Genomic DNA, 24371 nt, shown 5'->3' on the forward strand with positions numbered 1-24371 from the left:
TGGGTTTCAATACACTGAGAGCCAGGGTTTCACTTCAAACGCAGCTTTATAACAGATATCCTTACATTGAGTCTCGCTGCACAATCATGACTTCATACTTAGCATTTTGCATGCATCCACTCTTTGATTTGAGTCCTTGACAGATGCCAATGAAAGCAGAGCGATTCCAGCTTTCTTACATAGAAGAGTTTCCTTATTTAATCTGCCGCATTCTTCACAGTGCCAGAGGCTGTGCTATGTTAGGGCTTTAAGATGGGACATTGGCATTTACTCTTCACTTCCAAGGGAATTACCATTCTGGGGCCAAAGGGGGTTCATTTAGTCTGCGTTGTTTAAAGCTTATAAAAAGCCTTTCTATGATTAGCTGGCATGGTTGGTGGGTTTACTCATGTGCTAATGATTCTTGCATTTACTACAACTCTGCTGTTCCGCTTGTAGAACAGAGGTGTTTCTCTGGCTTTTTAAAAGTAATTACCTTTTTGTTGTACTTGAATTCATGTATTCAAACTGATGGACTTAAAGTGTCTGTTCTTTTTAACCTAAATCTGGCCCGACCACAGATCAGGTAGTAACGTATAGACCTATGTGGCCTGACACAGACTAGCCATAGCAAGCCAGAGACTGAGCAGCTGGATCGTTATGTGATCACTTTATTAACGGGGGTCATTAAATGGCATTTTTTTGTTCTAGTATGATCACCATAGAGTTTTTTAATCTAAACAAATGGGTTGGTGGAAGCCCATACATGGATTAATAACTATGCAGTTTGGGTAGAAATGACCACATTATATGTAAAAATTAGCCAGTGTGAGAATGCTGGGCCTTTAAAGAGGTTGAACACCTCAAAATTAGCTTTTAGTATGATGTAGAGAGTGAAATCCTGACACAGTTTGCAATTGGTCTTCACTTTTTAATATTTGTGGTTATGACATTATTTAGCTTCTTGTTCAGCTCTCCAGTTTGGAATTTCAGCACATATCTGGTTGCTAGGGTCAAAATTACCCTATCAACCAGGCAGTGGTTTGAATGAGAGACTGGAATATGAATAGAGGAGGGCCTGAATAGAAAAATAAGTAATAATAAGTAACAATAACTATCAAATTGTAGCTCACAGAGTAATCTTTTTTGGTGCCGGGGTATCTGAACCCCATTTGGAAGCTGGAAAGAGTCAGAACAAGAATGCAAATAAATAAAAAACTATACAAAAAAAAAGACCAATTGAAAAGTTGAAGAATTGACCATTCTATAACATCTTAAATGTTAACTTAAAGGTGAACTAGCCCTTTAAGTACTTAGGATTTGATTGTAAAAGTTGTTGCCTGTGATTATGTGAAAGTTGAGAAGTACAGGTATGGGATCCCTTATCCGGAAACCCGTTATCCAGAAAGCTCCGAATTACGGAAAGCCTGTCTCCCATAGACTCCATTTTAATCAAACAATTCAGAATTTTTAAACTGATTTCCTTTTTCTCTGTAATAATAAAACAGAACCTCGTAATTGATTCCAACTAAGATATAATTAATCCTTATTGGATGCAAAACAGTCCTATTGGGTTTAATGTTCAATGTTTTATTGATGTTTTATTGATTTTTTTAGTAGACTTAAGGTATGGAGATCCAAATTACGGAAAGACCCCCTATCCGGAATACCCTTGGTCCCAGGCATTCTGGATAACGGGTCCTATACCTGTATAATGAATCTAATGATGTTGCTAACTTCTCAGTTGCCTTGCTGACTAGAAATAGAATGATGCTTTTCTCAGAAAGGTCAAGAAAGAGTAGAGCTTTTGCTTATTTGGCCACCCAACTGAATTGCAATGGGGGCATACACAGACCCATTTGGAGAGAACTGAATACAGTGTCATGCATGACAGTATTCACTAGTGATATTAACCATAGCAACCAATCAGCAATTAGATTTGAACTGTCACCTACAAATTAGAAATCAAGAGCAAAGATCTGACTGGTTGCTATGGGCAACATCACCGGTGAAATTTATCTCCAATCTTAGTAAACTTGCCCCTAAGTTTGCCCAGGAGCAGTAACCAAGAGCAACCAATCAGCAGGTAGAATTTACTGGTCACCTGTTTAAAAGCAAACATCTTATTAGCTGCTATGGGCTAATAAGGGTGAGGTGGGTTGAGGTTGTTAATAAATCCATGTTCTGGTTGAGCTAACAGACTGGGTAAGGGACATCTATAAGAATATGCACCCACGAACTCCTGCTTTAGAGGGCATTTAAGTGGCAAGACGTGCATGCAAGTCATTCGCAATACTATACATACATTACCAATTTAGGCATTGGGTACTTGTAGAAATGCTTATATCAATATGGCAAAAGGGCAAGAAGAGAAACCTTTCCCATCTGCTTAAACTTACATCTCCCAAGTGGCAATAAATCTTGTATGAAGGTTTAAGAGCCATAAAACATTCCATGAATAACATTTACATTGTTTGGAACTTTCACTTGCCTCATATAAATATTCGTTGTGGTATAATAAAACCCATTTTACCCCATGTTTCAGTTTGAAAGCCAGGTGACAACTTTATTAGAATACAGAACATCAGACATAAAAATACATCTTGGAACAGGCTTCAGAAATAATGAACACATCGCAAATCAAATAAATGCCACTTTCCACCCGTTAAGCTGGCTAAAGTCTAGAGGAAAAATGACTTTTCCGTACCAGGGACTTGTCTATTTCACTCACGGAACAGCAGCCTGGAAGAAAATAGAAGGAAACACTAGTTCAGTTGCATCACAATGTATGAAAAATGGGGTCACAATATCTAATTTTATGTTGTGTATTAACTGTATGTAGGAGTTACAGGCAACAACTGTGGGAGGATGGCAGGTATAATTTGGCAACAGCCAGGCCTGGCTGGCAATTTGTTTATTCTGGCAAATGCCAGAGGAGCTACTATAAGATGCCATAGACAGTCTCTATTTATTGGGCTGGTGGGGGGCTGTCTTGACCTCTGTGTACTTGATATGCCAGGGCCTATTTTACAACCCAGTCCAGACCTGGCAACAGCACAACTTTATTTCAAAGTTGCCCCAGTTATTGCTTTGTGGTATTTGTGCCTTACCAACAACTGGCAGTTAAGGTGGCCATACACGAGCAGATCCGCTCGCTTGGCAATGTCGCCAAGCGAGCAGATCTTCCCCCGATATCCCCACCTACGGGTGGGCGATATCGGGGAGCATTTAGGTAAAAAAAAAATAATTCGATCGTTTGGCCCTGGGATTATGTGGGCGGCAATGGGGCAGTCGGATCGGGGACCGCATCAACAAGCTGATGCGGTCCCCGATCCGACCCGATTTTCTAACCTGGCCAATCAAGATCTGGCCAATTTCAGGCCAGATATCGGTCGGCCAGGCCGCTCTGCTCTCCCCATACACGGGCCGATTAGCTGCCGAATCGGTCCAAGGGACCGATATTGGCAGCTATAGTCGGCCCGTGTATGGGGACCTTTAGGCAGTTCTACTCTATGGAGGCCCACGTTGCCTATTTTACCCCAGTCCCCACTATTACAATGGCCCTGTCTCGCTATCCTATGTCATCCCTAGAGACAGACCAACACATGGGCCAGTCCTTTGCATTTACATTAACCATAGGTGTGAGAGCTGCAGAATCTCATGCCATCTCCCTCAGCAGCAAATAACAACTGTATAATGTCAAGGTAAAGTGTTTACCTTAGAAATAAATACAAAATATAAATATCTAGCCACTCTATCAGTCTGTTTTCTGCTTTCTAGGGTAGGGTCAGAGACGTTAGCAAACAAACAGCATTTTCCATTCAAGAGAAAGTAATTATTAAAAAAAAAAAAAGAAATGGTGCTTTATCCCAAGATAGGCCACTAAACATTAAGGAAGCACCAATCCAGGATCTGGTTCCGGATTTGGCAGGATTCGGATTTGCCGAATCCAAGCAATTGGCCAAATGGAATAGGAAGTTGGAAATGTTTTACCCTGGGTGCGGTGTGTAGTTCTCTTTAAACCTTCCTTGCCCGAATCTGCATATGCAAATTAGGGTTTGGATTCAGTTTGGGATTCGGCTGAATCTTTCATTTCATGATTCGGTCAAATCTCAAAATTGTGGATTCAGCCATGAAAAAAATAAGGGCACGCATAATGGATCCTCTGCTGGCCAATGAATTGCCAATGCCTGCCCCAAACTGCCTCCTGATGATCACTGCACTTGTATCTGCACCACTCACATGGAGGAGAGTTCTTGGTGGAAATGCAGTGTTTATGGCTCAAAATCGACTCCATATGTTCCACATGTATAGTTAATGCCAGGAGGCAGCATTGGGTGTGCACTGGCAGGTTTGGATTGGCCCACCAGGGTACTGGGAGAAATCCCAGTCCCACCACAAATGTTGGCATGGGAGTGGAAGGTTTGAAAGCATGGGAGGGCACGAGGAGGATGTCAGCAGAATGGTGTTGGGGGGGGGTATAGCAGTAAACCAGTTGGTGATGATGTGGGTCAGCTGGCTAGTGGGTGATGGGCCCAAGGGTCCCCAGTCTTGTACTGTGCACTGGGGTTTCTCTGCCTCCAGAAAAAAGCCAGAAGAGGAAACACCACGTGTCCCTGTAGCATAAGAGGTTGTCCCCACACGTTATACACCTGGAGCCATCAGCTCCTGACTATATTCATTTGCTTGTGCCTCTAGAGCCATCAAACCATGCCCGGTGAGACCCCAGGCCCCCACTAACTTACTATACTAGTATTACTGTAGTACAGGAGGGCACTGCAAGCTAAGAAGGAAGAAGCCACCCTACGTTAGCAAAACAGAAGCTTATTAATGCCTGAAACTGCAAAAATAGTAGCACCGAGTGCAGCACAACCGGGACCCACGTCCCACCTGGGGACCCACAAGGTCAAAAGTGACATCACACTGGACTAGAAGTGACATCACTCTGGACTGGAAGTGACATCACTCTGAACTGAAAGTGACATCACTCTGGAGGCTGATCAACCAGGTAAAGGGAAAAAACAACCTGAACATCACAGCCGGGTGGAAGGAATAAGATCCGCAGCTGAACTGGATACCCTGGTAGGGTACCCGCAAACTGCCCACCCAGTTGGTGAATAGGAAGCTTTCTACCCAAACACTTTGTGGGTATTCCTCAGGTCTCTACAGTAGCACTCTCACAGACGCTAGGGGCAAGCAAAGCAAGAGGGATATAGATTTACATCCATCTCTTTATTTCCCAAAGAGAAAATACAAAGTGAAAATGAAGTGATATTCAGTTATCACTGCAAATGCCTGAGCTTTATTACTATTTATTTATTTATTATAACTGGGAGAGACTTGGAAAGGAAAATAGCGCCTCCAGCTGGCGTAACCCTCTTAACTGCAATGCAGAAACCACATTGACAGAGAGCAGTGAGTTTTTCAATTTAATTTTTCATTAAGGAAATGTAGCTTAGTGTTAATGCCTGTTTCAAGAACTCATAAAAGATCTGCGGGTTAATTAAACACCTGTACATGCGAGTTTATTAGCAGTCACGTCTTTGAAGAGATTAAGCAAATATTTCAGAAGTACTTCAAAGAATTTGGTTGCCATGGTGATAAATACTTTGGAAACTCACATTCACTCTAATTATACGTGTCTTTTATAAATTATATTTCTTTTTCTTTATCATGTCAGTCATCATTTGTACTGTGCTTGGTTGTACTGGGAAAGGTGTCACGGGCACATAGCATTAGCCATACAAAGCCATTTTTAATGAAGTTTTGGTGTGTAGTTTATGCTTTTCATTGCTTTTTAATAACCTATATATTTTACAGTTTAAGTCTGTAAATAAAACTGCCATTCAAGTTCCAGCAGTGCGGTAGGGCTCACATTAGCATAGCAGGTGAAATATTAGCAATTTTGTATACAATGGTTTTAATAATAGAGATTATATAGCATTCAGGGCTCTCTGCATGCTTCTGGGATAAAAACCTGTCATATTTATAAATTGTAGTTGTTAAGGAATATTTCATTTGCCAGATTATTTTACATGACTCTATGGCAGGCAATTTCACTAAAAGTCAGTGGGGGGAGTTGGGGACTTTGGGCACTTGAGAAGGTGGCTTTATTAAATCGCCCCAAATATAAAATATATATACAAAAATATATTTGGGGAATGAAAACATCCATGCAAGGCCTTTGATCTTGCCACATCACCCAACATGGCATAAATCAATTAGAAACCCGGAATCCCTGTCCAATCACCAGCATTAATGGGGGACTGGACTAAGTTGTAGGGTTAAACGAAGGGTGAAACAACTGGATTGGTTGAGTTTGGTCGTCAGCCCAAGTACTTGATTGTCTATGATAAGTCATGTGCTCACCTGCGAGAGACATGGCCAGTCTAAATTCTTCCATCAGTATGTTAAGAACATCTTTGACTCCTTCTTCTCCCTGGGTATTGGTAGATGACACAGTACAAACTTAATGTAAGAATCATATTATTTCACCATGTATTCTTTACATAAAGTTCAGTGCTTATACCTGATATGCCAAGCCCCAAAGGGCTGGTCGTCCTACAAAAACTGCTCTGGCACCAAGGGCTAATGCTTTCAGGACATCTGTTCCTTTCCTTATTCCACCATCCAAATAGACTTCTACTTTTCCATCTACTGCTTCAGTTATTTCCTGTAGGACATCAATCTACAGAGGGACATAAAGAACCACTAAGGATGATATTATTATTGCTATAGGGCCAATAGCTGCTGTGCCTGATACATTCAGCATACAGTACAGCATAAATATACAAATCCTATAAAACAACAAACATAATGCCAAGTCCTATTTATCTTATTTAATTTAATAACCATTTAGGACTTACTGTCGCTGGAACTCCATCTAATTGCCGTGCTCCATGGTTAGATACTAGAATGGCACTTACACCACGTTTTACTGCTTCTTTAGCATCATCAGCTGATCAGAAAACATAAAAGGACAATTGTAAATGATCTTTTTCTATTTTTCTTGATTTGTTTTGAATTATTTGACTTTCCCCTGACAGTCATGGTGTGTTTGAGGTCATTGGCCTGTCCTAAGGTAGATTGGGCTGACATTCACAAATGACCTGGCTGTTAGGCCCATTGAGCAATAAGGCCAGGTACTTGGGTGGTGAAACCCAATATAATTAGATTGGTCTACATGTAAATAATGGATTGGTGGAATTATTGGCCAAGAAAGAAGATCTAATTTGAAGGCACACATGGATAGCAAAGCAGTACTTGATGAAAATAGTAGGGGGAAGCACACTTACAGTTACAATACTTTTGCTTTAACTAGTGTAACTGTAGTTGACCACTCAGAGACATATACTGGTTGTTATGGGTTACTGCTCAGTTTTAAAAACGATCTCTATAACTGGGCCACTCATCGGAGATTGGCCCAACAGCCCAAGTATAATGCTCCATAGACAACTATCTTATGGCAGGGTTGTGCTGCTCAGTTCAACAAAACCTGGGCCCTGGAAAAGTGTTGTATGTCCCCGAATGTAGCTCACCTGGCATCTTCCCTGCCCCCTTTCTTCTTGGTCTATATGCACCTCTCTTGTTTAAATAAAATAAAAACCTATGAAAACTGCTGAAAAATGTCTTCCAAACACTCTGTGTAATTGCATATGCATAGCATTCTCTAATAAAGACACTAAATGCAACAAATGAGACAAATTGCGCCATTTTTTCTCTTACCTCGCACTATGCCTTTAACAATTATAGGCAGTGATGTTATTCCCCTGAGCCATTCAATATCATTCCAGTTGATGGAAGGGTCTATTGCCTGGGCTACGTAAACAGCTAATCCACTATCCTCCCCGTAGCCCTGCTTGGAGGAAAATGCTAGCTCTTCAGTATCAAAGTTTTTCATCCTACAATAATAACATTGACACAGACAGGAGTATAAAGGATTGGCTCAAAACAGCTAATTGTGTTATGTCAGACATGATGGATTTTGTTCATTACACAGTGGAAATACAGTTGACTGAGTTAGTTGTTAGATGTGCCAGAGATACAGTCAGGGTGATTAGCACAGTTTTTGTTTGTCGGGATAATGTTACATGGTAACTCTTTATCTTCTTCTATTGGCTGAGGAAACCAGAACCACAAAAAGCCCCTAGAGAGATGCAAGAGATTCAACTAATGCCCGCTCATGTGACTGTGACCTACTAGAGAGTCAGCTCAGTGTAACTTGTGGGTTATAGGCTTCCAAAACATGTAGTATCAGGGGAGTATAGCTTCTACTCTGTCTCTATCCTGTAGGCTTGTCTGTTGGCAACCCCTACTACAGTTGAACTAAGTAGGTGCTGGGATGTAACAAGGAATTTAGAACAAGGTTCCACCATTCTCATGTCTTCTTTTAATCTACCTACTTCCCAGGGGTGTGATTGCATGGGGCCTGTAGACATCTTCTAGGCCACTGGAACACAGAATATAACATTTCCCATTCAAGGAAACTGCAGTATTAACAGTGCAAACTGCAACTAAATGTACAGGAATAAAAGTAGATAGATGCGCAGGGATTATCAACCTAAAGGTGATTTTGGGAGACGAGGAAGGAGACTAAAGGTGGCCATACACGTAGCAATAACGATCTTTCGTGCGACCATTGGTCATTTCATACGATAATATCGGTGCATGTATGGCTGGCTTTAGAACAGTATTTGGCATTTGGAGTCCTTCGTATCTAGTTACTCTACACCAAGGCCTCTTTTTTATGCCATTCATCCTTCTAGCTGTGGCCTTTTTTCTCTTTCCACCCCATTTGCTCCAGTCCTCACACAGCCCCTGAAAGGTGGTGCAAAACCTACCTTGAAAAAAACATAGACTACTTGGTCCTTAATATAATGGGAATACAAGGACCAACCAGAAAATACACGAAGCTCAAGCTCTATAGGAGCTGTATTAGAGGGTCACTCTATCCTTTCCTCCTGCCTACCTTCTGCCAGGTAATCAGAATCAATGTTATAGGTATATTCTAGCCTTTATATACAGTGTCAGAACAGAGTCAGAATGGTGGGCCAGTCCAACTGTTTATATATGTGATTAAAAATGAATACCAGAAGTGCATACAAAAAGTAGACAATGCTGGTAGCATTACGGAAGTGTGAGCTAGTAAGAACAGCGATTAGTGTGTGTAATAGGGAGGGGAGTTATAGACTGTATATGTTGCAGGTATGGGATCTGTTATCTGGAAACCTTTTATCCAGACAGTTCTGAATTACAGGAAGGCCATCTCCCATGGACTCTATTTTAATCAAATACATAAAAATTTTCAAAAGTATTTCCTTTTTTTCTGTAATAATAAAACAGTACCTTGTATTTGATTCTCAGATATCATTAATCCCTATAGGAGGCAAAACAATCCTATTGGGTGTAATTAACATTTAAATGATTTTTTTTAAGTAGAGTGAAGGTATGGAGATCCAAATTATGGAAAGAAACCCCAGGTCCCTAGCATTCTGGACAGAAGGTCCCATACCGGTGTTGCCTTCTTAAAGCAGTGACAGTTACTATGAAGCTTTGCCTTTACCTTTGTGCACTGTGTGACTGTGTAAAGTGCCAATTTTATGCTATTTTCAAAATTGTTTCCTATTTAAAAAACAGTGGTTTTTCAGAGAAATACACGTAGAATGGCAGGTGGTTGCAATAGCACAGGGCAAGCCACGGGATGGTAAATTGGGTCAGACACTAGAATGTGTATAATGTATAACCTACACAATGGATGCTTTGAGGAGTTACTATTCGCTGTAACTCACATCTCCCGGGGCGACACTGTTGCAAAGGTATAAAGTTATAGACGGTTCTGAGAAGGTGCTTGGAAGGTTCCTGTGTGACATAGCTCACTTTAACAACTGCCGATCCCCCTTCCGTTAGAGAGAAGTACACCCCATCAGCAGCTTTACTTTCTTGTTACTATATCCATCCATCATGCAGTCAGCCAGGCTCACATTCCTTGCAGGGGTCAGGCTGCTGGAGGATGTGGCTGCTGTGAAGGCTGCCTGGAGAGTAGGGGGCTCGCTTGGAGGATTTTCATCCTTCCATCACAGACCACCTGCACATTAAGGGAGTGATAATGACATTTTTTTCCTAGGGAAGACATGCTCCCTGTCATGTGGTGGTCTCCGCGCCACCTGCGTGCAGTCATTTGCAACCATAACACTGGCAAAACAAACCACTTCAAAGGACTTTTGCTTGAAAGCTTAATTTACAGTTTAATTTACTTTATTTCCACTACTGTGGTTCTAACTAAAAGCATCCTGAAGGGACACCTATATAAAAACACAGGGCTGCAGCACATCCGGAACCGCAGCTGATAATGGATGGAAAGATGCTGCTATTTCTGTGACTGGAGCTGGGCAAAACAAGCATTAATCTTCATTTTCTGCTCTCTGAAACATTCTATGGCTTGGAGTTTTGCATGTGTGTTACACGTACTTTCAACTTCACTACTTGCCCGATATTTACAACAAAAAAAGGCTTTTTATTGGTGTATTCATGTTTTAGGTAAAGTTCAGGGTAACACAAGTTCTTTTAAGTCTGTAAGTGACAGGGGGGATGTGGATTTGGTTCTCTTCAAGTTCACCCAACTTTTAATGAGCTAATTAGGGGTCATTTACTATGACCCCAAGAAAAATGCTTATGTGGGGTCTGGCTGTGCTCCACCTAGTGGTGAATTGGATATTGGTGAGCCAAAGGCAGCCTGCTCCCGCCCCTACTCCCTAACTTATGGAATGATGTGCAAGTTGGGGAGTTGGAAGTGTGGATGGCTATGTGAGTTTTGGACAAAGATCTGTTGCCATTTAGCAAAGTGCAGGTCAGGTAGAAAGTGTGCAAAAACATGCCAGTATGCTTCCATTTTTTGCACTTTGCGCACTGCCATGAGCCCTATTATCTATTATCAAGCCCTATTATCAATATTCCTATTGTCACAGGTTGATTCACATCGCTATACTTTTTGTTGTGGTTTACTAAGCATTTGGTAAATAAATTCATGTATTATCACAGTGTCCCCTGAGCTACATATAGGGGCTGATTTACTAACCCACGAATCCGACCCGAATTGGAAAAGTTCCGACTTGAAAACGAACATTTTGCGACTTTTTCGTATGTTTTGCGTATTTTTTCGGATTCTGTACGAATTTTTCGGATCCAATACGATTTTTGCGTAAAAACGCGAGTTTTTCGTATCCATTACGAAAGTTGCGTAAAAAGTTGCGCATTTTTCGTAGCGTTAAAACTTACGCGAAAAGTTGCGCATTTTTCGTAGCGTTAAAACTTAACGCTACGAAAAATGCGCAACTTTTCGCGTAAGTTTCGCAAAGTACCGATCATTACGAAAAAAACGCAATCGGACTCCATTCGACCCGTTCGTGGGTAAGTAAATCAGCCCCATAGAGTACATATACAAAATCTTCCAGCTGAATTGTGTTTAGTACTAGTGCAATACCCAGCCAGCCATGCCTCTATGGCATCTTCCTGTATATGCTATGAGAAACACGAGGGCAGTACTTCTAGGCCTATAAAATGCAATCACCAACCACTTTCCACTGGGCATTTCCTAGGTGACATTGTGTAGGTGGTTGTTTTATACATTAACAAATTAATTGAGATGAAGAAAAAGAAAAGATTTGTCAGATTTTGTTCATGAAAAAGCAAGTATTTCAGTTTAATGTATTGAGTTGCAGGGCACTGTACCTTAAATGTGGGGGAAGTTGGAACTTGTTGCGCACATCAGCAAGGCGTCTCCCTAGGTAAGGGGTGTCCACTGTTAAGAAGATGGCTTTGTAGCCTGATCTCTCAGCTCTCTGCACAAGAGACTTTGTCAGGTTCCGGTCCTTGTATATATACAGCTGCATCCAGCGCAGGGAGTCGGGGGCAGCCTCGGCCACTTCCTCTATGGATGAGGTAGCCCACGAGCTCAGCATCATGCCAGTGCCAACAGCCCTGCAAGCTGATAGGGATTAACAAAAAACATATAAAAACTGCATTTATTTCCTTTGTAACAAATCATTATAACTACAATATACAGTTGAACGAGGGAATAGGTATCAACTATTGTCCATGCTGTAGTGTGGCCACCTATGTGACTCCCCCGTCACTCCCCTCATGAATACAGTGCTGCCAAACACAGCCCATTGCTTCCTTCTGCCCCAACATCACTGTGCTTAAAAGGGGTGGTTCACCTTTAAGTTAACTTTTACTATGCTGTAGAATAGTGTAATAAAGGAGGTGAATTAATATTAATAATTTGTATTATTGATATTAGCAACAAATATGAATACATATGCAGGATCAATGATAAAACCTTATGATAAACTGTTAGTGAGCAATAACACACACACAAGTAATAATAGAATCAAATAGATTTACTTATCTTTGTATTATTATAGTCACAATCATAGCCAGTTCTGCATCAATTCGGCACAATCTATATTGTTTAGAACAAAAGACCTAAACAATTTACTAACTTTGTAGCAGGCCTATTTGTTGCTCTAATAGGTTTTACATAGAATGTATTGTCTATCTGCTGTCTTTTTGTTTATTCCAAGGATATTTGCTGGATAACAATACCTGTGTTTACTGTTTACCCAGCAATATACATAGAACAAAGACATTGTATCTTGAACACTGGACAATAGCTGTCCCAAAATCTGCTGCATTTACTTGACTCAAACCTAAGATTTGAATATTTCAAAGCAGATATATATACTGTAAATCATTATAAAATCAATAGAAAATTCACCATGCTACAAATGGCTAATTCTATGCAACTTTTTATTTGGTCTTCATTACTGCATCTAAATTATTTGTTTTCTTCAGACTCTATCCAGCTTTCAATGGGGGTCACCGGCCCCGCCAGACAAAAACCTATTGCTCTATGAGGCTACAATTTTATTGTTATTGTTAATTTTTATTACTTATCTTTCTATTCAGAACCTCTCCTATTTATATTCCAGTCTCTCATTGCAACCCTACCTTAGCAAGTCGCTGGTTGCTAAGGTAATTGGACCCTAGCAACCACATAACAGCTAAAATTCCAAACCTAAAGGTGGCCATATATGGGCTGATTTTTAGCTGCAGATATTGGTCCTTTAGACCGATTCGACAGCTTATCTGCCCGTGTATGGGCACGAACAGCAGGCCTGAAATTGTCCAGATCTCGATCGGGCAGGTTTGATTTTTCCGTTGGATCGGGGACCGCATCGGCTCAGTCCCCGGTCCATGAACCGAGGGCACCTATGACCCCTTTTTTAATTTGATCATTTGGTCCTAGGGCCCACCTGTAGGTGAGCATATCGGGAGAAGATCGGCTCCTTGGTGATATCGCCAAACGAGCGGATCTTACAGTGTATGGCTACCTTAAGAGGGACGGCATTGGCCTTAGAGCACAGATGGGGCAGGTTTCAGCACTGAAAGGCTGGTGATGCTGGGGCAGAAGGAGGCAGATTGATCAGCAGAGAAAAACCCTTGTGCCACGTGGTGTTTGGGGCAATGATATACAAGTCAATTTTGGATGTTTTGCCATTGACATTTTTACTAGCTCAAAACAGCTGAAATAATCCTCAATTGTCCCCTTCAAAAATCTTCTGACAAATGCTGCTTAGGTGATTCTTAAAGGGTGGGTGATTTCAGGTGTATTGGCCTAATATATTTGGGCATATAAAACATGTGGAAGGCAAAATACTCTGTGTACCTTTGCCTTTTGGTGATTTACGTTTGGACTAAACCCCTTATCTGTAAAAAAAAATTTCCCCAAAAATTCCATATAATAGAGTATACAATAAGCTTTACCTTTAAATGATGTGAAGCAAAATACATGGAATATACATGAAATACAGAGAAAATATGAAAAAATAGAGCTGCTCATATGTCCAGCTAGAAGCCCAAGGGATTTCTGTAATTCCCAGCCTGCTCAGCGCTTGTATAGACATTTTTTTTATCCAACCCAAAAACCTCATATATATTAGATAATTGGACCAGTACAATGATAATTTGGACACCACTGACACCTCAACAAAGCTATATAAAATACAATAAATACATTTAAAAATATATAAATATTAAAAAATCCTATGTATGTAGATATCCGAGTACCTCTTGCCGTGGCCGTCTCTCCATCAGGGTGAGCCATGCGCTGCATGGCGGTCGACCCTACGCATATGGGCATGCTTATTTTCTGCCCTAATATCGTTGTTGATAGGTCAGTGGCAGAGACATCCCTTAACACACGAGGGTATAATCGATATCTGAAAACAAACAAGCAATAAAAAAGAAGTAGAAAATGAATGTAACAGAGGATATTCCAATTCTCCCCAGTGGGAAGTGGCTGGAATCAATTCCACAATGTAGGAGAAAAGTTATGACTTGTATAGTCTGGGCTACCATGATGGTAGTACCATCAAAGGGACACATAGGGGAATTCAGCCAGGGGTCCTGTGGCAAAGGGGGACCCCAGGAGGTCTGATTCGAGGGCCACAAATTAAGTGGACTCGTGGGGGGTGTAGCCAGTGCTTGGAATGATGGTGGGCATGTTGGGTAAAATGATGTGTGGCTGGGGCAGATTGGGAGCAGACTCAAGAATGGAATCTAGTTGGATTTTTTTTTAAATTGAGACCCCATTGTATAAGGCCCAGTAGGTGGTGAACTAATCTTCTGGGGAGGAGGGCTCCGTTAAGTGGGCTTACAATGCTATCACTCAAATACAATGGGTTGATGCAATGAAAGTTTTTTCACCAGGTCTACTAACCCACAGCAACCAACATGATGTTTGCTTTTAAAAGAATACTGTCATGGGAAAACATGTTATTTTCAAGACACATCAATTAATAGAGCTTCTCCAGCAGAATCCTGCACTGAAATTCGTTTTTTAAAAGCGCAAACAGATTTTTTTATATTTAATTTTGAAATTTCACATGGGGCTAGCCATATTCTTCATTTCCCAGGGTGCCACAGCCATGTGATTTGTGCTCTGATAAACTTCAGTCACACTTTACTTTACACTTTATTTATTTTTCCCATAAATAATAACCAAGAAGTGACTCTATGTTGAATAATGGAAAATTGATTGAAAAGCTCAGTTGTCTTTATCTCACCTTGAAAATGCCGCTACATTGTCCGCTAGCGTTTGCTGATCCTCTGCTCCTGACCGATAATAATCATACACTGATTTCCTTAGGGAGCGCCTGGCATATGCTTCATAGTCATCCACGGTGATGGGCTTGGGAGTCATTGCCAGGCAGGGCTTTCTGTGTCTCAGTCCACTGAGCCTGGTCGCCGGGGAGTTTTGTAGGCCAATGTTGTACAGCAGTAAATAACTGATGGGCTATTTACCTTTATAACGAGGGCATGTTTGTTGGAGTGATATCCCTCCTCCCAGCAGCCAATCAGCAGAACAGTGGGAAGGGAGCAAGATAGCAGCTCCCTGACTGCTGGTAAATTTGCAATACTGGCCCCTACCCCTGGCTGGTGATTTACAGGCTAGGCAGGGTGGCAACCCTAAACATGGGGGAACAGTCCAGATATCTGCCAGGTGGAGGAAATGGAGGGGCACAGACTCCTGGAAAGTGGGCAGTATTTTAAAAGAGTTGGGTTTTGTGTGGGTTGTGGGCATGGCTGGAAAGGCATATGGTGCCGCTCCATTCAATACTCCAACCTGGCACACCTAGTTACACCCTAAAGACCCACTATATAACCCAGCTACCCTCCAATCCACAAGCCACAATCCGACCTATCACAAACCCTACATTCTTGTCCTGTCCCCTCTTGCCCCCTGTAATTTTAACTTAAATAGGTTCTAATCTTAGGCCTTAGATATGGGGCAGTGCACTGTATTGCTCCAACTCCATCTTTCTGCCACTGCTTTGGGTCAATAGGGGCCTGAGCAGAAACTCAATCATTTATTTATTTAAACGGTATCATTTGTATGGGGTGCTGAGAACGCCTGTGAGCTGGTTCCACAAACTATATATTCAGATTCAGTAAATGAACTCACCCACTGGAGACTGATTTTCCCATAAATAATAACCAAGAAGTGACTCTATGTTGAATGGAAAACTGATTGAAAAGCCCAGTTCTCTTTATCTCACCTTGAAAATGCCGCTACATTGTCCGCTAGCGTCTGCTGATCCTCTGCTCCTGACCGATAATAATCATACACGGATTTCCTTAGGGAGCGCCTGGCATACTCCTCATAGTCATCCACGGTGATGGGCTTGGGAGACATTGCCAGAAAGGGCTTTCTGTGTCTCAGTCCACTAAGCCTGGTCGCTGAGGAGTTTTGTAGGCCAATGTTGTACAGCAGTAAATAATTGATGGGCTATTTACCTTTATAACGAGGGCATGTTTGTCATCCCATCAATGTGTAATCTGGAATCTGCCTGATACTGGACTTTCTCTGGTACATAACACTGGACTTTCTATTTCTCTATTGGACCAGAACATCTACAGCCCTCATTAAGCAAGTGGAAATCCACTCCCTGGGTCTTGCTAAGCCAATCAGGGGCACATTAATAAAACAAAAAGGTAAAATAAGTGTTTGCCCAGGGTGCATCAGGACTAGGAGCCCACCATCAACAAAATCAAAATGTTCCATTTTAGTCAGGCGGTGGATCTTTCAGTAGACAAGCTTACTAGTGATGAGTGAATCTGTCCCGTTTCACCACAATATTTCAAGTTGTAAAAGTGCTAATATCTTGTAAATTAGAAAAAAATAATGTGTGCCAATTGCTAAATGGTATCACAGAATGTGCGCATCCACTTTGGCCTTCACATTTGTATAATTATTTGTTTTTTCCTTGTAATGCTCCGACATGCTTCCTGGATAAACAAATATCTGAGCTGTGCTCATGGCAATGAATAGAATCACTATTTGTAATAAAGGTTCCCCCCCCCCATATACGCAAGGCCAGCGTGATGACTGGGAATGTCATGTTGGCAAATTGCAGCAAGTGTTAGAAGTAATACAACACGGCCCGCAGTGCAGAGGTGTCACGAACCCACAGAAATAAATGGAATCCAAGAAAGGCTAATATTTCAGTTTAGAACTCAAACATCAGCCATAGGCCATGAAATGCTTCAGCCAGAGCCTGACATGCTTCTATATTTATAAAAATAAAATAAACATGCAGGCCGAACACATCATATTTGTTGTCAGAAACTGAAAAAAATAAAAATAATTGCCGTAACATTTCCTTCATGTTTAATTCATATATTACCAGCAAAACTTCTGAGGGAAATGTATTGCTTGGGTTGCATAGAGTGGAAAAGTGCCACAGCGCCATCTACTGGTGAAATAGTAAAACTAGAGCCAGGAATGAGATAACCAGGTGGGTAATGGATTTGATTGGTGTACGGATGGGACTATTATTATTCCATTTTTATAAAGCACCAACTTGTAACTATGAAGAGTCTCATTCATCCAGGTCATGATATACAGTATGTAGTCGAATTACCCTACCACTCAGGTGAACTGAAGAAGCCACTGGGATGAGTGGTGAAACTTTTTCAAGAAAATTCATAAAGCCCAGTTACTTCAGACTTAATTCTACTACCGATCGTCCGATAACATAAAATGAGCGGAGTGATAACGTAAAATGGGCGGAGTGATGTTGTTGTTGCGACTGCTGGAGAGAGGGTTATAGAACGCATTCAGGAAGATATAAGGTAAGATCTGGGCAGATTGGGGTGGTCTGGGGGAGGATCGGGGGTGGGCCAGTGGCTAATCTGTGGGTTATTACAAATTTACTGGCAACTATATTGACTGTAAATGTGTAATACCGGCCCCGGCCTTGGCAGCTGTTTTACCAGATAGGCCAGTGAAATACCAGCCAGTTGGCACCCCTATTTATACAGCGTGCCTTGTTTTGTTGCAACACTCCAGTCATCTGTAATATACACTGTAATACAACAGGTGCAATGCTTATTCCAGCTCTAGTTACCCATAGCAACTAATAAGTAGGTAGCATTTTTTTTTTTTTTTAGTTTTAAAGCTAGGACCTAATTGGCTGGAACTTTGCTCTTGGTAATTACATTACCCTGCTGGAGTGAATTACAGATGACTGGAGTGTCACAATACAAAGCTGATAGGGCAGATAAATCCATGTGAGCAGATGTCATAATAGGGTGACCAGATCACATGAAAATTCAAGGACTCTAATAAGTTTAATAAATGCATGTTGCAGGGTTGAACCAATTGAAATGAAATGTAAATACAATCAGCCCTGCAACATGCATTTATTAGATGTGTCCCTGAATTTTCAAGGGATCTGGTCACCCTGCTGTACAACAACAGATGGAGGGCTGCAGGTTAGATATGCAGGTACCCCAGAAACTGACCACAGGTGGCATTTCATGTTATAAAGGGGGATTCCATATACTCACCACATATAAAGTGAGGCACAATATAGTCACCCTAGGTAGTACTGTAACTCACAAGTTGGACCCTGTATAATAAATGATCCAGTACGTGCACCAAACTGGTATATGGGATTCCTCTGGGTACTCTGGTTTCCTCCCGCACCCCAAAAACACACAGGCATGTTAATCGGCTCCTGAAAAAACTGTCCCTACTGTGATAGGTGCATCTGTGGTAGGGACTTTAGATTGTAAGCTCCGCGGGGGCAGGGACTGACCTGAATGATGAATAATCTCTGTAAAGCTCTGCTGAAATGTGCTGGTGCTATACAAATATCAGGGAATAAAATAAATAAATGAAAACTCTTCAAACAGATTAATGTATCATTGCTTTTCTGAGCACTTTTGTAATGTACAGACTTTTTTTTTTTCAAGATATTACCATTTTTTGCACTGCTAATACAATGAATTTGAATGCACAGTGCCACCTACTGTTCTGGCAACTGGTTGCAGTCAGCAGAAAATGAAGTTAGTGAGCAGAGGAAAGTCTGGTGATGGTGTACTGCTTAGAAGAGATAAGAGAAACGTCCAATGCTCTAGTCTATACTTTCATTTTCTGCCCACAATGACAGGAAAGATTTTTGCTATCTGACCCCCAGTGCTGATTATTTCGATTTTTTTCTGTGGGTGTCCATGTGGTGTAAAATTACAAAATAATTGCATCTATTGAATCTATTGAATCTCTTGGTTCCACCAATTTCCAAATAGAAAGCGTAAGCATTTGTGATCCAGTGGGATTGCAGGACTGCCTGTCAAACTGCTTCCCAGGGGCCCCCTACATACAGTCGGGGCAAAGCAGCAAACTGCCCATGTACATGTGTATGGCGCACTCTTTGGTCAGTGCTTAATGGGCACTCAAAGTTTAATTTTTGCCTGTGTTTTTATTATCCCTCAGAGCTGTAATGATGCCAGTTAACTCTTTAAATACACATTCAGTGAAGGGTGCACACTACAAGAGATATCATCAGCTACTTCAATCTCAGCCTCCAGATTTGTTCTCATTACTGTTATATATAAAGTACCAGTATATATTATAGCGCTAGACAGTGATCCATTTGGTGCTGCATGGTAAGGAAATTCTGTGCCATTCTGGAAGGTGAAGGATACCACAAGGACAAGAGACTGACATTTTCCCTAAGCAGGGAAGAGAGTGCCCAGATCTGGCTGTGCTGGAGTGTTCTGCCAAGGTGGCGGCTGTCAGCGTGCTAATGCCAGTGGCTCAGTAGGGGGACAGCACAGAGCGACAGGGAACAGGGAGTCCAGCTGCCTGCGCTTTGATGCCCATGTTGTGCCCAGCTCCTGCACAGAGCTCCATTTGTACAGATAAGCAGAGAACCAGGTGGCAGGGGGCTGTCAGGCTGGGGCACAATTACTAAACTGCACTTCATTTATGACAAGGGCTGCCCTTAATTCCTTAATAGTGCAGCACCTAGGCAAAATACAGTAAATTGTGTATAGGACTACATCTCCCAGCATACCCTGGGGGCCTTTATGCTCCCCATCATAGATCCCATATACTGTATACCAGTAGAAACCTACCTGAACAATGATTGTTTGCATGGGGTAAGTAGGAGTACCAGTTCTTGTAACCCCCTCCTGGTTTGAGGGTGGATGTATGTCCAGGAGGCGGGGCAGATAGAACTGAGCACCAATCAAAGTCAGGGTGGGGGGGGATTCCTGTGAGTGAGGTTAAGCCAGTGCAGTGCCAGAACCCTTTGTATAGAAGCAAAATACTGTTATAGGGAAGGTTCACTTTAAGTTATTTTTTAGTTATCAATATGTGTGTATATCCTATCCAGACTGCTGATGCGACCCATTGGGTGCAAGTTTTTTAAAGTGTGTAGGAAAAAAATGCCCCTATACTTTTCTTTATAAAGGAGAATAAACAGAAAACAGGACCTGTTATCTAGAATGCTCAGGACCTGGGGTTTTCTGGATAAGGGATCTTTCCATAATATGGATTACCATGTTGTAAGTCTACCAAAAAAATCATTCATTAAACCCAATTTGATTGTTTTCCATCAATAAGGATTAATTATATCTTAGTTGGGATCAAGTACAAGGTCCTGTTTTTTTATTCCAGAGAAAAGGAAATCATTTTTAAAAATTTGGATCATTTAATTAAAAAACGGAACTACGGGAGACGGCCTTCCCGTAATTCAGAGCTTTCACGATAATGGGTTTCCGGATATTGGATCCCATACCTGTACTTTTAATTAGAAAAACAGGCATGTTTTTACTGTGCAACAGCTTGTTTGTCCCCTTTGGCCGATGTATCCATCCCTGCCAGTAAACAGAGGCGGCATTTAGCTGGTAGAACCCTTAACTTTCAGTCAACTTCCTATTCGCACAGCTGTGGTTAAAGGAATGGCATCCCCTGCCAATTGCCGGCTTGTGCAAGGGGGTGCCGGAGGAGGCACGTATTAAGCAGCAATAATAATCTCTCAAACCGCTTACTTATCCTGCTCGCTTTCATTTTATAAGAAAAATAGTTTGATTTGAATATATTTTCTGTCTATAAAGCGAAAAAACACGATCTGAAGGACTTTAATCCCTCACTTCACATTTCCTCGCAGAATTTCTAAACAAACCAGGTAGCCCGGCGCACAAGCCTTTTATTGTACTAACACTGGGGATGTTTAAAGGAGCTGACGGAACATTAGGGTCGTGTTACACGCACAGGACGCTGCACTCTAGGTTCCCCCTTCTCAGCACAAATGGGAACTTTCCAACATCAAGGTAATTCCAAATGATTTAGCTTTTGATTTATTTATAACGCCATCCGTAGAACTTATAGAAAGCACAAATAACTGGCACTTGGAACACTAGTGTCAAGCCCATACAATAAGTGCAGGGGATCTCCCTGTCTGGAATTGCCCAAATGACAGTTGTCAGTTCAAGCCTCCCTTGGAGGTCCAACCTTTCCCTAGGGCCCCCCCCCTTAACTCATAAGATGGTTAAACACATGGGAAAACAGTGGTGCAGCAGTCAGTCAGCTTAAATTCCAAGAATATAGAGGGCTAGCTTGTAGAACAAATATGCATTCTGCCCTAATCCCCCCAAAGGGTTCTTTGTTTGTTGAAAATGTGGCCCCTTATATGGAGTGCCTCCATGATGGACCTATTCTACGCAGCTTTTCAGTTGGTCTTCATCATTTATATGATTTTGAATGTTTCTGTCTATTTCCAGCCTGTAACAAGAAATGCTATGTGGTTGTTGGAGGTCCGGACCCAAGCAAACAACAGATCAACCGAGAAAGTTCTGTCATATTGAGGGGGGGGGGCTTACTAAGACTTGTTCTTTTCGGATTTATATTTGAGACCACAAAGAATTTATCATTTAGTCATTTATCAAAAGATCTGAACTGAAAAAGTATGAATTAAAAAAAGTTGTGGAAAAGAAGACTTTTTGATACTGTTGCACAAAAGCCAGCGTAAAAAAACCCCTGAAAACCTCTAAAACCACGAAGCAAAGAAAGATACTCCATTTGTAAAAGGGACGTCTGCCATTGACTTCTACATGATCTTGACAGGTTTTATCTGGCGTATTTTAGCATTCGGAATTATCACTTTGGTAAATGCCCCTTTTAATGTAATTTTTCAACGTCTTATCTTTCTTTCCTGGTCCTTGCTGGTCCTGGTCCTGTCTGCATAATACTGTACCATAAGTCAAGTTTTGGGCCACCTAATGGCTAGGGTCTTAGAATACTGTCTCCATAATACAATAAGTCACGTTTGGGCCACCTGATGGCTAGGGTCTCAGAATATGGTCTGCATAATATCATAAGTCAACTTTTGCCCATTTAAGCCTTTAAAACATGCTCAAAACACAGGCATGGACTTTGTAGAGTCATTTATTCAAACAGCCAGCATCAATAAAACACAAAAGAGCAGTAAAAAGAGAAAGTCCAACACAAACCAGTAAGATTTTTGCAGAGCTGATGCATTGTGCAAACTTGCCATTATAAATAACCCACAAATTGCTTTTTAGCAGTCATTCTATGTGGAAATGCCTTTAAATATAGTCTATATACATGTGTTCCTTCTGTTTCTATAACATGGCCTTCATTAGAACTTGTAAACGTGAGAAGTTATTGGATGCTACACATCTGGCATCGGGAAGCGTATTCCTTCCTTGTGGCTTTCTCCTTCAATCCTTACTAACCAGGCTTATGAGGCCCATGGGCTTTGATCCCGGTAACCTTTCCCAGTTAAGGAAAGTACTGAGATAACATGTGGGACTTCACCTAGATGCCAACTGCTTTGGTGCAGCACAGGCCATTATTGCATCAGAAAGGGGTGCCCAGTTTTAAGGTGATCGTGTCTTTTTTCCGATCATGCCAGAAACACTCACATCCCCTTTAAATTGCTTCCAATTCTAGTTCATGGTAATGAGCTGCATATAATGTATTTTGTTCAGTCTATAAAATGCTAGATGAGTTTCTGAGTAAAGGTTAAATCTTATTTAAGACCTTTTGGAAGGGGATGCTAGAATGAGGCCGGACACAAGGAGCCAAAATGTCCACCAATGTACATTAAAAATTGAGATGCATGGCTCTGCATTTTAAGGCTGTACCTGTGCTATTCAATCCACAGTTCTGGATTTACCGTTGGGACAAAAAGGTCTCATTTGCCTTTGTGGATTAATACCCAGCCCTCGCATTTGTGTTATACCCTGTTCAGCACCAGTGCAACATTCATTAACACACAAGCAAGCAATGTAAAACTGCTGGCCAATCAGGAGAAGAGGCCTGTAGCGGATGAAAGGAAATTAGGATTACTTCAGAAATCCCTGAGATTAAATTGGTTGTGTTTAAAAAAAACAAAAATCAGAAACAAAAATGTCAGCACTGATACAGCTCATAAGTAAACAGTTTCCTTACCAGGAGCACTTGGACCAATATGAACCCTTGTTATTTATTGAGTAAAGCATATTTAGGTGTTATTTCTTGAGCAGTACAAACTGAAGCTACACCATGTTTGGTCCTTGCGAGTTAGCCAGTTAGATTCCCAGTACAGATAATCCCCCTGCATAGTGGACTTCTGCTAACAAAACACAACAGAAGGGGAAGGGAGGAGGTGTATATCAGTAATCTAATTATCTACCTTGCAAGAACCATGCATTGAGCAGCTTCAGTTTCCCTTTTCCCCTGTTTAGCTCAAGAAATAACAAAAAAATGTTTGTTTTTTTTTATAATTAAACAAATTATGGTCAGCCCTGCCCAGTCAGGTATACTGCCCCTATATTTGACATTACCCTTATTCATTTCATAATGAATGACAAAATCATGGGTATGTATGTTTAAAATGAGATTTGGTTGGGCAATTTGGAGGAAAAAAAATAAATAAATAATTTTACACAGAGGCCATAATATTTTTTCTATTTTTCTATAAAATCTTCGGTACAAGCCTATTAATTGTATTCAAGTTAAGCAAAGGACCCCCTATTGGTCCTCCATTTGCAGACACTACTCTTTTGGGAAGGCTTGCCGCTAACTGGTAGTCGAATTTGTTTGTTACTGTGGAGTTTCTGACACTTATTTTATGCTTGCTCATTGGTCAGATAACAGCAACATCAATCCAAAAAGGGCCACCTTAACCCTCATGTTTGTAATTGAATACAAATAAATGTCTCCAACTTGTGTAAACATTGTTTTTCCAAAAATAAGCAATTTGTTTATCAAGCACCATTACTAGTAAGAGATGAACCATGCATGCTAGGAGTGGCTGAACCCCTTTGTGACTGCCCTATGTGCACATTGCTGACCATGAATAACCAATTGCTTCCCGAGTTGCTAAAGTAAAGAACAATGAACTGTTTCCACAATAAAACAAGGTTTTGCTAATTCATTTAAAAGAAAAGCATAATAATGTAAAAAGAAAACTTGTAGTAATTGGTTACAAAACCCAAAATAGAAGCATGTGGCTATTTTATTCCAGAAGAAGCCA

At 41.2% G+C, this 24371-nt stretch overlaps 1 protein-coding gene across 3 annotated transcripts; it reads right to left on the bottom strand.

The window, feature by feature from the left end:
- Positions 1-2518: 2518 nt before the first annotated feature.
- Positions 2519-16311, bottom strand: hao1 (hydroxyacid oxidase (glycolate oxidase) 1). 3 transcript variants are annotated; one of them, XM_012962740.3, is made up of 8 exons: positions 16098-16311; positions 14107-14258; positions 11707-11962; positions 7705-7880; positions 6846-6937; positions 6509-6667; positions 6349-6418; positions 2519-2721 (listed from the first exon to the last, which is right to left on the bottom strand). In XM_012962740.3, exons 1-8 carry the CDS (start codon positions 16232-16234, stop codon positions 2654-2656), a joined length of 1110 nt encoding a protein of 369 aa, XP_012818194.1. In that variant the 5' UTR covers positions 16235-16311; the 3' UTR covers positions 2519-2653.
- Between the last annotated feature and the right edge of the window lie 8060 nt (positions 16312-24371).

The sequence above is a fragment of the Xenopus tropicalis genome, chromosome 5 (genome assembly GCF_000004195.4).
Source record: "Xenopus tropicalis strain Nigerian chromosome 5, UCB_Xtro_10.0, whole genome shotgun sequence".
NCBI lineage: Eukaryota > Metazoa > Chordata > Amphibia > Anura > Pipidae > Xenopus > Xenopus tropicalis.

Excerpts from the sequence above, each read along its gene's own strand:
- hao1 (XM_012962740.3), bottom strand. The coding sequence starts at position 16,234 with ATGTCTCCCAAGCCCATCACCGTGGATGACTATGAGGAGTATGCCAGG. Across the intron at positions 6,668-6,845 it reads TAGATGGAGTTCCAGCGACA|ATTGATGTCCTACAGGAAAT; the intron begins GTAAGTCCTAAA and ends GTCCCTCTGTAG. Across the intron at positions 2,722-6,348 it reads ACTGGCCATGTCTCTCGCAG|GCTGCTGTTCCGTGAGTGAA; the intron begins GTGAGCACATGA and ends ATTTTCTTCCAG.